Raw genomic sequence first — 15,382 nt, 5'->3', positions numbered from 1 at the left:
CATTAGGCCAACACGAGGTATATTTAGTAACTGAACACACCACAGAAGTAAAAACTAATATAACCACAAATTATTCCATCAATTCCGTCCAACAAATCATTTCCTTTTCGTCCATTTATTTCACCAAGAAAACTTAATTCTTTGGAAACAAATACATTCTCCTGCAAACGGAACCTCAGACTCCTTACGAATGCATCCATGGTAAGTTGGTGATAACGATAAACCGGTTGCTATACGAATGGAAATTGGGCTTTTATTTTATTACTTGCGAAAATCCAAGATTTTTCAAGTATATTGGTCTTGTGCGTTTGTTTATCTGTTTGTCTATCTGTTTGTCTGTCTGTTTGTCTGTTTGTCTCTATGTCAGTCGCCTACAAGTCACAATTTTCAACCGATCTTCACAAAACTTCACCAAACGGTAGAGTTGATCATAAGCAAGAGGCCTATTGTTTTGGGTGTCAAAAGATCAATAGGTCAACATAGGCCAAAGGTCACCAACTTTGTCAGATTTATAAAATCCTCAATTTTCATCCGATTGACTTGAATTTGAAGAGGATTTGCATCCATCACATCTTTGATTTGCATCACATCCATCACTGAATTCAACCACCAACTATTTTTGAGGTAAACATAGCCAAAAGGTCAACATAGGCCAAATTTCTAAAATCCTCCATTTTCATCCTATTAACTTGAAATTTGAAGAGGATTTGCATATCTGGTCACTGAATTCAACCACCAAGTATTTTTGAGGTCAACATAGGCCAACAACTTATTTTAGGGATTTTTTGTCAGGTGTTTTTTTTATTTACAAGGGCACCCGGTGTTTTCTGGTCCTGTTCTATTCCTGTTGGCACTTTGAAAAAATCTAATTTTTGTTTTTCAATTTCTTTGTGGGGGCCTAAAATACTTCCCCACACCCACTAAGGAATTGGGTCAGGGATCATTTAATATTACCTTTATTGAGTGACAAAAAAACACCCAATTTGTTTGTAAAACATTTCTTGCCTCAAATAATCCAAGCAAGTTGTGCGATTGCATCTGAACGGGGTAAACGTTGTAACCACAGCACGCATAATGCCTCATTTAAGAGCTCTTGGGTCAGGACGGTGCATGCGCACGTCTACAAATATCGATATTCATGCAATTTTGAGTTGTGTGCATTTTTGTCCCGAGGTTGCGCACAAGGGCAGTGTATAGGCACAGTGTTGCTGGTTTATACAACTACCAGAAGTAAAAAAAAAAAAAAGTATAACTACTAACTATTCAGTCAATTCCGTCCAACGTATAGTTTTTTTTGTTTTTTTTGTATACTGAATCGAGGCTCGTGAAAGAGCTAACATTTACTTCACAAACAAATCAACCAGACAAACAAAATATATAAAAAGACGGAGCGGAAGACAAGATGGGGAGAGAAGGGGAAGCACACAAACACTTGAGAGCACACAACATTTGAGAGCAGGGAGATGTGTGGGAGGGAGAGGGCTTGGGGGGAGGAGGCGTGGGAAGGGGGGGGGAGGGTGGGAGAAGTATAAAACCCAAGGACTTCCAGGACAGAAGTTGGTATTTCAAAAAAGTGGAATTGGGGTGAAATTAGCGGGGGGTAGAAAAGATCAAGGTTTTGGATGGAGGAAGATAAGAGATGGTGGTGAACAGCTGTTTTAAAGACCTGGAGGGTGGAGTGGGATTGAAGAGAGTGAGGGAGTTTGTTCCAGAGGCGGGAGAAAAGAGGAATGAAGGAGTGAAGGTGAGCAGAGAGCAGTTTAACCATAAGAGGGTTGCAGGCAGATCTTGTGTGACCTGTAGAAATATTTGCGGGACAGAGCCCAGAGAGAGCTGGGGGGGCAAGGCCGGAGAGGAGTCGGTAGAAGACGGAAAGACCACCAACCTGCCTGCGGTGAGTGAGTGAGAGGCCCTTGGAGTTAGCTTCATCGCGGGAGATTCCAATGATTCTGAAATTGAGTGGAGGTTATCTTGAGTGGAGGACGGAGAGTTGGAGTGTTGGGGGGAGGGTGGGGTGGGAGGGGAGGAGGGGCAGAGAAAGAACAGAGTCAGGAAAGTGGGGTTAATGCTTTGGCCGGGTGGGTGGAGTTGGGTTCCTGGGGTAGGGTAGGTGTTTGGGGGAGGGAGGACTTGAACAAGAAAGGGGGAGGAGAGGACAAAGTTGGGAGAGGGGGTTTGAGGAATTAGGGTTAGGAGGGGGTTTGAAGACTTGGGGTTGGAGACTTTGGGTTGGAATGGGTGGGGAAGGGAGAGGGGTTCAGGACTTGGAGTCACATTTTACATTACGTGGAATTTCCACAAGTCCCTGTTATTATGCTGTCAAATGACATTCCTGGCAAATTCCTTAAATATTCCACACTCTATTGGGAACAGATTCCCTTAGAACAGGCCGGTGGAGCTCGGTAATCTGCTTGTATGATTATATGGCTATTGTAATGAACTAGTCTTGAAAGTTTGAGAAAACGACAACTTGCTTTTTCATTTATTCCTCGAGCTCGGTTGCTTAATGAGCTTATTCTTATTGTCGTTTTATTTAAATATACTGGTTGCATTTTTCTGAAAGTCGTGGCAGTAGCTTATTGTCATTTAACTGAGCATCTCTGCACAATTGGAATAATCTTTCTTCGTTTTTGTATCACAACTTGCCTCATCATTTTATGCACTTCAGACTTGTTTTTTTAACGCTCCTTGCGATTAGTCGATGAGATCAGCTGACTTTGGTTGAAGTTTATATTTTAGTTTATAACAAAAACTATTTGTTTGTATAATGACCTAGATTATTTTTTTGTGCTCTCTGCTTGTTTTAGAATCACCAAAGTTCAGACAACGGCCTCCTCCTCGGAGAAACGCCACTCAGGTAAGATCAGACACTTGGATCTGTCTTAATTGGGCCTTGACAACGATGGTCCTTCCTTAGCCTTTCGTATGACTGGTTATATCCACAGTTTGCATGAAAACTTTTCAACATCCCACAGACAATTACCTCTTTTTGATTGTTTTTCCATTGACTTTGTTAAACGCTGAAAAGTTAGTGCCTACATCCGACAAGCTGTGTTACTACAATGACTTTCTCCTCCCTCTTGCCATCGCGTCCAATAATCAACTCTCAAACCCTCATCTTTTTCCATCGCACATTGTCATTCTCTCGCTCTCCTGCAGCCATGGGATGTGCATTTTCCAGCACCACCAGAACCTCCTCTGGTAGAACCCGAGTACTACACCATTGCTGGATTCCAATCGAGCATCGCTGATGGCATCAGCTTCACCGGTGGTCAGACACTTGAGGTTGTGAATAACCTTTTGGGTTTGGACAGTGTGCGTGTGTGCGCGTGTGCGCGTGCATGTTATCTATCTATAATTCCAGCAATCTCTGTGTGTGTGTGTGTGTGTCTGTGTGTCTGTGTGTGTGTTTGTTTGTTTGTCTGTGACCGCTGTTTCTCGACAACCACGGGTCCGATATACTTTAAACTTGCCAGGTATATTGCTGGGGACCCGAGGATGTGCCTTTTCAAGGTTTCATATTAATCGGAGAAGTAGTTACCGAGCTATGTCCAAAAAACGATTCAACCAATCAGAGAGCAGCGAGCTATCACGTGTGCCGAACGTGGCGAACAGACTCTGCCTCGAACGGCACATTTGAGAGCGTATTCATTTATTTCCCGTCGGCAAACTATGTTGGCGCTATGTTGGCGTTAAACTATGTTTTAAAACTAATTAAAACTAATTTGCGATTCTTTCGCTTTGCGATGCGATTTGCGATTGCGTTAAACTCGCTCGGGCGTTAAACTATGTTTTAAAACTAATTAAAACTAATTTGCGATTCATTCGCTTTCCTGTGCGTTTGTGCACGCGATGGCGATTTCTTTACCAAACTCCGCAAGCCGTTAGCTTTGGACCAAACCATTTCATGTAAATAGAGGGGGGGGATTGTCACCGTACTCGCAAGCCGTTCGCTTTGGACCAAACCATTTCATGTAAATAGAGGGGGGGGATTGTCACCGTACTCGCAAGCCGTTCGCTTTGGACCAAACCATTTCATGTAAATAGAGGGGGGGGATTGTCACCGTACTCGCAAGCCGTTCGCTTTGGACCAAACCATTGCATGTAAATAGAGGGGGGGGATATACTTTTAGATATATATATAGTACGGGCATGCCCTAGTCTATCTATAATTCCAGTAATCTCTGTGTGTGTGTGTGTCTGTGTGTTTGTTTGTCTGTGACCGCTGTTTCTCGACAACCACGGGTCCGATATACTTGAAACTTGCCAGGTATATTGCTGGGGACCCGAGGATGTGCCTTTTCAAGGTTTCATATTAATCGGAGAAGTAGTTACCGAGCTATGGCGATTTATTTACCAAACTCCGCAAGCCGTTCGCTTTGGACCAAACCATTTCATGTAAATAGAGGGGGGGGATTGTCACCGTACTCGCAAGCCGTTCGCTTTGGCTTTGCGAATGGACCAAACCATTTCATGTAAATAGAGGGGGGGGATTGTCACCGTACTCGCAAGCCGTTCGCTTTGGCTTTGCGAATGGACCAAACCATTTCATGTAAATAGAGGGGGGGGGATATAATTTTAGATATATATATAGTACGGGCATGCCCTAGTATTATAATAAATAGAAGATAGAAAAATGCTGTGCTATCTGCCAACACTGCCAGGTGCAAACTGTGGAACACATCATGAACTCCTTGTGGCAAAACTACGAGTCAAATTGAGAAAGGTCAAAGAACAAACTCTGTGATCAGATATGACTTTGAAATCGTACCTAAACAATATGCAATACAGGTAAAAAAGAAAAATACGTTTGCATAGCAGGAATTGCTTGACGAAATGCCAGAGAAATTGTGGCAAGAGGTTGGTGTTGTATCGCCCCGGACAGTTCTCTCAAACAGTCCCATGGCCCGGAGACACCTGATCAATCTCCCAGGAGGGACTCAGACATCCCTCACATCCAAGATGGTGTTACTCTGTTGTCATAATTTACACCGATCATAATACAAACAATTATTTTGCACAAATTTATTTGTAGTGTTTGTGATATTACATTTTTATAAGCAATTTAGGTTGAAAAAACAATTTAAAAAGGAACCCCTCAGCACACACACGGGAGGGATAGGTGCAGACCGGAAGTTTAGGACGATTACACCTCACCACCACGAAATTCAAAACAACTACCACCACGTAATTAAAATCACCTCACCACCACGTAATTCAAAACACCTCACCACCACGTAATTAAAATCACCTCACCACCACGTAATTCAAAACACCTCACCACCACGTAATTCAAAACACCTCATCACCACGTAATTCAAAACACCTCACCACCACGTAATTCAAAACACCTCACCACCACGTAATTCAAAACACATCACCACCACGTAATGCAAAACACATCACCACCACGTAATGCAAAACACCTCACCACCACGTAATTAAAATCGCCTCACCACCACGTAATTCAAAACACCTCACCACCACGTAATTCAAAACACCTCACCACCACGTAATTCAAAACACCTCACCACCACGTAATGCAAAACACCTCACCACCACGTAATGCAAAACACCTCACCACCACGTAATTAAAATCGCCTCACCACCACGTAATTCAAAACACCTCACCACCACGTAATTCAAAACACATCACCACCACGTAATGCAAAACACCTCACCACCACGTAATTAAAATCGCCTCACTACCACGTAATTCAAAACACATCACCACCACGTAATGCAAAACACATCACCACCACGTAATGCAAAACACCTCACCACCACGTAATTCAAAACACATCACCACCACGTAATGCAAAACACCTCACCACCACGTAATTAAAATCGCCTCACCACCACGTAATTCAAAACACATCACCACCACGTAATGCAAAACACATCACCACCACGTAATGCAAAACACCTCACCACCACGTAATTCAAAACACCTCACCACCACGTAATTCAAAACACATCACCACCACGTAATGCAAAACACATCACCACCACGTAATGCAAAACACCTCACCACCACGTAATTAAAATCGCCTCACCACCACGAAATTCAAAACACACCACCACGTAATTCAAAACACCTCATCACCACGTAATTCAAAACACCTCACCACCACGTATTTCAAAACACCTCACTACCACGTAATTCAAAACACCTCACCACCACGTATTTCAAAACACCTCACCACCACGTATTTCAAAACACCTTACCACCACGTAATTCAAAACACCTCACTACCACGTAATTCAAAACACCTCACCACCACGTAATTCAAAACACCTCACCACCACGTATTTCAAAACACCTTACCACCACGTAATTCAAAACACCTCACCACCACGTAATTCAAAACACCTCACCACCACGTATTTCAAAACACCTTACCACCAAGTAATTCAAAACACCTTACCCCCATGTAATTCAAAACACCTCACCACCACGTATTTCAAAACACCTCACTACCACGTAATTCAAAACACCTCACCCCCATGTAATCCAAAACACCTCACCACACCATGTAATTCAAAACACTTCACCCCCATGTAATTCAAAACACCTCACCACCACGTAATTCAAAACACCTTACCACCAAGTAATTCAAAACACTTCACCCCCATGTAATTCAAAACACCTCACCACCACGTAATTCAAAACACCTCACCACCACGTATTTCAAAACACCTCACCACCAAGTAATTCAAAACACTTCACCCCCATGTAATTCAAAACACCTCACCACCACGTAATTCAAAACACCTCACCACCACGTATTTCAAAACACCTCACTACCACGTATTTCAAAACACCTCACCACCACATAATTCAAAACACCTCACTACCACGTAATTCAAAACACCTCACTACCACATAATTCAAAACACCTCACTACCACGTAATTCAAAACACCTCACCCCCATGTAATCCAAAACACCTCACCACACCATGTAATTCAAAACACCTCACCACCACGTAATTCAAAACACCTCACCACCACGTATTTCAAAACACCTCACCACCACGTAATTCAAAACACCTCACCACCACGTATTTCAAAACACCTCACCACCACGTATTTCAAAACACCTTACCACCACGTAATTCAAAACACCTCACCACCACGTAATTCAAAACACCTCACCACCACGTATTTCAAAACACCTTACCACCAAGTAATTCAAAACACCTTACCCCCATGTAATTCAAAACACCTCACCACCACGTATTTCAAAACACCTCACTACCACGTAATTCAAAACACCTCACCCCCATGTAATCCAAAACACCTCACCACACCATGTAATTCAAAACACTTCACCCCCATGTAATTCAAAACACCTCACTACCACGTAATTCAAAACACCTTACCACCAAGTAATTCAAAACACTTCACCCCCATGTAATTCAAAACACCTCACCACCACGTAATTCAAAACACCTTACCACCAAGTAATTCAAAACACTTCACCCCCATGTAATTCAAAACACCTCACCACCACGTAATTCAAAACACCTCACCACCACGTATTTCAAAACACCTCACCACCAAGTAATTCAAAACACTTCACCCCCATGTAATTCAAAACACCTCACCACCACGTAATTCAAAACACCTCACTACCACATAATTCAAAACACCTCACTACCACGTAATTCAAAACACCTCACCCCCATGTAATCCAAAACACCTCACCACACCATGTAATTCAAAACACCTCACCACCACGTAATTCAAAACACTTCACCACCACGTAATTCAAAACACCTCACCACCACGAAATTCAAAACACACCACCACGTAATTCAAAACACCTCACTACCACATAATTCAAAACACCTCACCACCACGTAATTCAAAACAACTCACCACCACGTAATTCAAAACACCTCACCACCACGTAATTCAAAACACCTTACCACCAAGTAATTCAAAACACCTCACCACCACGTAATTCAAAACACCTCGCCACCACGAAATTCAAAACACACCACCACGTAATTCAAAACACCTCATCACCACGTAATTCAAAACACCTCACCACCACGTAATTCAAAACACCTCACCACCACGTAATTCAAAACACTTCACCACCACGTAATTCAAAACACCTCACCACCACGAAATTCAAAACACACCACCACGTAATTCAAAACACCTCACCACCACGTAATTCAAAACACCTCACCACCACGTAATTCAAAACAACTCACCACCACGTAATTCAAAACACCTCACCACCACGTAATTCAAAACACCTTACCACCAAGTAATTCAAAACACCTCACCACCACGTAATTCAAAACACCTCACCACCACGAAATTCAAAACACACCACCACGTAATTCAAAACACCTCATCACCACGTAATTCAAAACACCTCACCACCACGTAATTCAAAACACCTCACCACCACGTAATTCAAAACACCTCACCACCACGTAATTCAAAACACCTCACCACCACGTAATTCAAAACACCTCACCACCACGTAATTAAAAACACCTCACCACCAAGTAATTCAAAACACCTCACCACCACGTAATTCAAAACACCTCACCACCAAGTGATTCAAAACACCTCACCACCAAGTAATTCAAAACACCTCACCACCACATAATTCAAACAAAAATTTATTTTCAAAAAAAAAATACTCTAAGGACAAACCCACGGGAGAGATATGTGCATACCAGAAGTTTGGTACGATTTCACAAAAGTTTGAGGTAGTAGTTCAGTGACGAGACAAGACAGACACTGCACATATATATACACTGTTAATCTGTTAAGACAGACACTGTTAATCCCATTCTCTTGTGTCTTCGTGCCTGAATGATAAAGTTGCGTCAGCCCTGACACTTGAATGATTTTACTGCTGTTACAAAAGTATGAATGGATGGTTGAAGGGTTTATGCAGCAGTGAGAGAGAGGAAGTGGGAAAGGAAAGACAGCATTCAGTGCAATATTTGTCACTAGGAAATGGTGTTTCTATCCTAATGTTGTAAGGATAATGAAAATGGAAACCTTGAGAAAGTCTGATCTACTGTGCACACATTTATTTTGATTGTCAATGTATTCATTAATCAATCACACAAAGTTACTTTTAAGGAAGCTTCACCATTTGCTTTGCTGCAGGTTATTGAGAAGAACTTGAATGGCTGGTGGTACGTACAAATTGGTGAGCAAGAAGGTTGGGCTCCAAAATCCTACATTGACAAGCGAAAGAAGACCGGAATCGTGAGGAAACCCAGCAACGTCAATCGCCCACGTGTACCACCACCCGCGCCTCCTGGAGATGGTCGGCTTGTCCGTGACTCGAGTCTGGAGACCGAAGATACCGATTTGCCTGATTGGAGCAGGCGAGGCCGTCGTGGATCTAATGGAGACACGGAGTGTCAAAGCCGTGCTTTGAGTCCTGTTCGACCAGCTCCACCTGTGAAAGCCACAAAAAAACTAAGCCCCAGCATTGTCAGAGCTGATTTTGCTGCAGGGATGGAAAGCAATCAGGTTAAAGAAAAGTCTGATTGGAAACCAGGCTCTGTCACTGGGGCAGGAGACAATATTGATGCTACGGACAAAAACCCCTTGCATATAACGTCACGTCTGCCACCAATAAACCGCTCGGGTTGCAAGAATGATGAGGAACCAGGAAGTGCATTTGCATCGAAGGTTATTGGGAATCTAATAAATGCTTTTGTTGAGTCAAAGTCTCAAGAATCGACAGAGGAAGAGAAAAAGGATATCTCTAATGTCTTACCTTGCAATTCTTCACGAAGCAAACCAGTTATAAAGCCTCGCCCTGTGCGACCTCTGTCACATATGGCAGCAAAACAAGATGATGGGATTGACATTAGTAATCTTCGTAACCAGCTTCGGCCTACCAGCCATCGGAAGTTGCTTACAAATGATATTGGACACAAGCAGAGGCCACAAGACCAAGAGTCAAACTTGCCGTGTCCACCACCACGGATACAATCTGTATTGATGAGAAATGGTATGGGTGATCGAAGTATTTTAAATTACAAGAACAATGACATTGCTGATGGATCAAGGCCTTTGTGTGGTATAATGCCTGATGGTTCTGGAGAGACAGAATGTCCTGAAGAGAATTTGAAACCAAAGTTGCGTACATCCAGATCGAGGGAGAAGGTCGAATTTGGTTCCGAGGTTCCAGAGAGCCACAATTCCAAACACGAGGAGGCCAAATCGGTTATACGGCCGACGAGACCACCACCACCAAAGCATTCGTCCACCGCCGCCAAAGCAGTGCCGTCTTATGAGCCAGCCCAGTGCCAAAAGAGCAGTGCGGCCGTGAAGGAAACCGAGGGACTCAAGTCAGTTCAGGATTTAGCCAATCACTTGAGTGTGCAGGCTGAGCTCAAAGCAAAGGTGTTGAGACCACGTTCTGCTGTGCTGCTGCCTCTTGCTGAGAAAACCTCCATCCATTTGGAACAGGCCGGTCGGAAAAAGTGTTCTCGGCCTGCGTCGCAAAGTGGACTGGGAGAGGCGGAGAGCAAGGGGAACAGAGCAATGCAAAGAGGCGCGGGAGATAGCAACGGAACGGTGTCGGCCTTCAATTTGCTCCATAAACAGGACACAAAAGAGATCTTCATTGCTGTAGGAAATTATGAAGGAGATGACGAGACGATGAGCTTCCAGGAAGGAGCGATGATGCATGTGCTCGAGCGGGATGCAAATGGCTGGTGGTTTTGCCGTCTTTTGAATGGGCAAGCCCAAGAGGGTTGGGTTCCCTCCAACTTTCTGCAGAAGAAGTAAAATAATCTGGCATGGGCCACTTCTCCCCACCCCGCACCCTCATCCCAAATAATTTCCCCTCATGTCGAATCGATGTCCGTATTTTCCTGTTTTCTTTCTTAACATTTCTCTTGACGTGATGGAATTTGTAAATATCATAACAAGCTACCATCTGTGGAAATGCCTGTGTTTAAGTTGTCTTAAAGTTATGCAAATATCTAATTGGCATCTCGGCATTCATAGGCCTACTTGATTGAGCAACATTTTGTGAATCCGTGGTGATTTGTGCTACCCCCTTCACCCCCTTCACCCCCCTCACACACCCCTAGAATACATCGACATGGCTTCAACATTTCCCTCTATTTGCATATAATTATGTCAAGTGGTATTGACTAAATTTGGAACTTCCAAAAGATCACCAAATGCAGTCTAAATTGCAAATGGTTACACCGTTCGGTTTCGGAACATCGTGTCCCATTTCCTGTTAACGGAGTACATCAGCTTTCAAAATGGACGTTTCATGGAGATAATTTTAACTGTTTTATTAGCTATCCCCATATCAACTGTAGGGAATGTCGTCATGAAGTGGAACGTCAACCATGACCGTTAAGCTGGAAGATCTTCAAAAATCACTTCAAAAGGAAGGAGGATCTACAACGGATGGGCCGAAGGAGCGCATTTGGCTCTGTCACCACATTAAACCTGTGAGAAGAAAAATTTTGGGCCTCACTGGAATGTCAGGCAAGCACCAGCACAGGTCTTCTAACTTTTTCATCAATGTGATCAATGCATTTCACAGTCTGTGGTGCAACCAATGAGTATCCTGAGGCCGTGAAATGTGACCACAGGTTTTATGGGGCGATGAGTCCAGCTACGCATTGTAGTGGAGGAAGAATAATGTTAGGTGAGAAAAATTGGGGATAGAGATGAAAATTGGCTGAAATGACCTAAATACCCTATAAAAGCTTTGCAGAAAATTCCCCATAATTCCTGGGGGTGGAAGGTACCTAATTTGCATATTTCCAAGATGGCCGACACCGGCGAAGGTAAAATTTATAACTTTTGAACCGAAGAGGATATAAGCTTATTTAACATGTCTAGTTTCACTAATTTTAGGGTGGACAACTCAATTCTGAGGTTTTTGGGTGGCTACAGAGTCATTGAGGGGGGGCAAATTAGGCACCTAAATTTGCATATGTTGAAGATTACCACCACTAAAAAGCTGTAATTGTGATACTTGTGATAATTGTGGAACCAATTGTTATAGAATAATAAATGACACTTCTGAATTCATACCAGATTTTAATATAAACACCAGGAAATTGGTTGTGTTAAGCTGTCGTGGGGTTTTTTTAGCATACAAAACATACAAAACAATTCAATTATTTAGTGCGTCCAAGGGAATACAAGCAAGTAAGTAAGCAAGCAAGTGCAAGTACAAGGGGATTTAAGGTAATCTAATCAATCTCCTCAACAACTGGGGCATTATAACAGTTCTCTCCTAGACATGTTTCACACATTGGTGTGCATGCACGACCTGCCTTCCTGCACTTGCAAGAGGCTGTCTTGCATCCCATTTTACAGTTGCAGAATATGAGTTCCAGGACTCTCTCAGGGGCAGATGGGTTTGCTGAACCCACTGGACAAAGTACATCTGCCCGCATCTCCCAGCCCCACTGGGTACAATCGAGCTCAACACCCTGGCACTGCTGAATCAGTAGATATGCCCGCAGACTATGCTGCCTGGCTGAACCAGATGTGGGAGGGAGGACAGCGAGGTTCATGACATTTGTCACAGACTGCTTCGCAATCATTTGCTTAAGCTTGAAGAACCGAGCATTGTTCAGTGAGGCAAATTTTTCGGCACCATACCAGCCAAGAAAGAAATGCTCACCCGCAACACCGATTTCTTCCTGAGACGCGTCCTTCTTATAGAATATAGACATCTCGTCTCTCAGAGTGGATCTGTTTCTCCGCAGCTGACACACTTGAGCCTTACCTCGGCAGTATGCTGCTGATGTCGTGTCAGTCCCCGTGAAGGCATGGGCGAAAAGAATCACTTCCTTCAAAGGGCCCAGAGAAACTTGGAGCTTGTCAATATCTACATACTTAGGCTCCACCCCACCCGATTGAGGATTAATGAGTATGATCGACTCACCGGATGGCTTACGATGAAGCAGAGATATCATGACATCTGCATCTTTGGAGACAACATGAACCCCCAGATCGACATTGCTGTACTCAAGAGCTGTGCTGACAATGAGGTTATCAGCATCAGCTTCTGCTTGACGGGTAAGAATGCCAACAGCCCTCAGCTCTGTTGAGACCAACTTCATCAGCGATGTCTTGTTTGCTCCATTCCCCAGAAACTCTGCTTGTGTTGTGGATGTGTTGATCTGTGGTGATACAGCAATGGCTGCAGATGTAACCTTGCTGGCTCTCCTGGACTGCTCGACAACCTTGGTGCTGAGTTGAGCACCATACCCATCAAAGACCACGATGACAAGGCGGTTTGGGTAATGCTTTTGTACATAGCTCACATAGCTTTGTATCACATCTGCATATGTACAGGGTGTATTCCATACAACGGCGTGCAGAAAGTGACCCCCATCTATAACTATGGGAACTGGGCCTATAACTGTTGAGTCAACTAGGTGTGAATTCACGTCAAGGATACGATTCAGAGCAGCCTTTACTGTCTTACGCATGGACACAGCATCGAATAGAGCAGGGGTGAAGTTCACGAATTCATACTGAACAAAATCTCTCAAGTCATTGCTTGATTGTAAAACAGCCAGAATCCTGTTCAGCATCTGCTGCTCATTGACAACCAAAGGCTCATTCTGCACTTTGACAGTGGAGCGCATGGCTCACAATGGCTGAACTCTTTTCTTTTTCTGTAGCTTCAAGTCTGCAAAGTTCTGCCCCATCATCTGCGTGTGCTGTTCGGAGCCAATAGTGACAGCATTGTCACAGTTTATACTGGAATCCACCTCAACTCCAGTGAAGATAGATACCAACTTGTCTCTGTACTCAAAGGGATTGTGTGAATTGAGCCATCCAACCAACCCCTTTCGATCAGCATCATCTTGAGTCTGTCTAGCCTGCCCCAACTCAGCATGGTCCTTATGTAGTGAGTGTTGGTCTGATGGCTCACAGCGCATGCCTGAAAGCTCCTCCAGAGCCTCACATATCGGTATACAAAGGGGTACAGCGCCCACCCACTGTGCAAGAGTACTGTCAGTGATGCGCCGACCACGTGTGAGCCCTCCAGTGGTCTTAATCGCCCTCATCAATACTTGTTCGATGGTCATGTCTGACCAGACACCAGACCAGAACTTGCTGGTGTGGCGAATAGTGAAGTACCCATCACCAACAAACTTCTCCCAATCTTCAGATGGCATTTCTCCTCCAAATCCTCCATTGCCTGCAGGTACACCTGGGATGATTTCGCGTATGCCAGACGCCCCGCAGCATGCAAGTATTGTTGCATTCGAGCAATGGTATGGAGGTGAAGAGAGAAGTACCCGCTGCGCTCAGCACGTACAAACTGCTTCATTAGTGATACCTGATCTACATACTGTATCCACAATTTGGCGGTCCTACTCTGAGGACTGGCTGTTTGGTATAGCTGACTCATGGTGTTGGTTGGTGAGTTGTATTATTACAGGGTCCGACGTCGCATCACTGACCCCTATCTCCTCGGCTACCAGGTTTGACCATATTTGATTAAGCGCCGCCACATCTACACCATCCAGTGCACCATAGTGTCTCAAATAGGACAGTGACGATGGCTTGGGCAGAAAGTGTATGAAGCCGTAGTGCACGTGAGTAGGCATGCCCATCGAGCATATGGGTGATGCTGTCACTGCCGTAGATGGTGCGCCACAACTCTTCCAGGCTGCTTCCTGCTATGATGAAACCTGTGGCACCCATGAAAGACATTAATTACCTTAATGTTTATTACCATTATTTAATTACCATTAATGATATTGCCAGAGGTGACTCCGTAACCCACTTTTTACCATAACTTGCATATTTTTACCTCTAAATGACCCCATCACCACCCAAAATGACCTCTAAATGACGCCGTAGCCACCCAAAAACCTCAGAAATGAGTTCTCCACCCTAAAATTAGTGGAACTAGGCATGTTAAATATGCTTCTATCCTGTTCGGTTCAAAAGTTATAAATTTTACCTTCACCGGTATTGGCCATCTTGGAAATATGCAAATTAGGTACCTTCCACCCCCAGGAATTATGGGGAACTTTCGGCAAAGCTTTTATAGGGTATTTAGGTCATTTCAGCCAATTTTCATCTCTGTCCCCAAATTTTCCCACATCATGCCAATTTCTAGCTAATCTTCCTGCACTATTGTTCACATACGATGACAGAGTCTGGGATGTGTTGGAACGCCAGTTACAGGTTCAACAACCACGACCACAAAATCTGAAACAATTGTGGGATGCAAATACTTCTCACCTCATACCTCTCAACAACTGGTAGTAGTTGTTACGGCAATGGTCCGTGCTGTGATTAGACCACAGGGAGGTTTTATAATGTACCCGTGCTATGGGTGGGAAGCCAAAAGCAAACAACCAATGCGAAAACTGTGA

General features: G+C 43.8%; 1 protein-coding gene across 1 annotated transcript in view; it reads left to right on the top strand.

Moving 5' to 3' along the window:
* LOC137421133 (SH3 and PX domain-containing protein 2B) overlaps positions 1-12,091 on the top strand; it is a 203,116-nt gene extending 191,025 nt beyond the window's left edge. The window contains exons 11-13 of the mRNA XM_068106874.2: positions 2,808-2,857; positions 3,160-3,285; positions 9,147-12,091. Of these exons, the coding sequence (XP_067962975.2) occupies positions 2,808-2,857; positions 3,160-3,285; positions 9,147-10,787 (1,817 nt within the window). The 3' untranslated portion in view covers positions 10,788-12,091. The remainder of the gene's footprint in view (positions 1-2,807; positions 2,858-3,159; positions 3,286-9,146) is intronic.
* The last annotated feature ends 3,291 nt before the right edge of the window (positions 12,092-15,382 follow it).

The sequence above is a fragment of the Myxine glutinosa genome, chromosome 2 (assembly GCF_964187855.1).
Source record: "Myxine glutinosa chromosome 2, kmMyxGlut1.1, whole genome shotgun sequence".
Classification (NCBI taxonomy): Eukaryota; Metazoa; Chordata; class Myxini; order Myxiniformes; family Myxinidae; genus Myxine; species Myxine glutinosa.
This window is presented reverse-complemented; position numbering and strand designations above follow the sequence as displayed.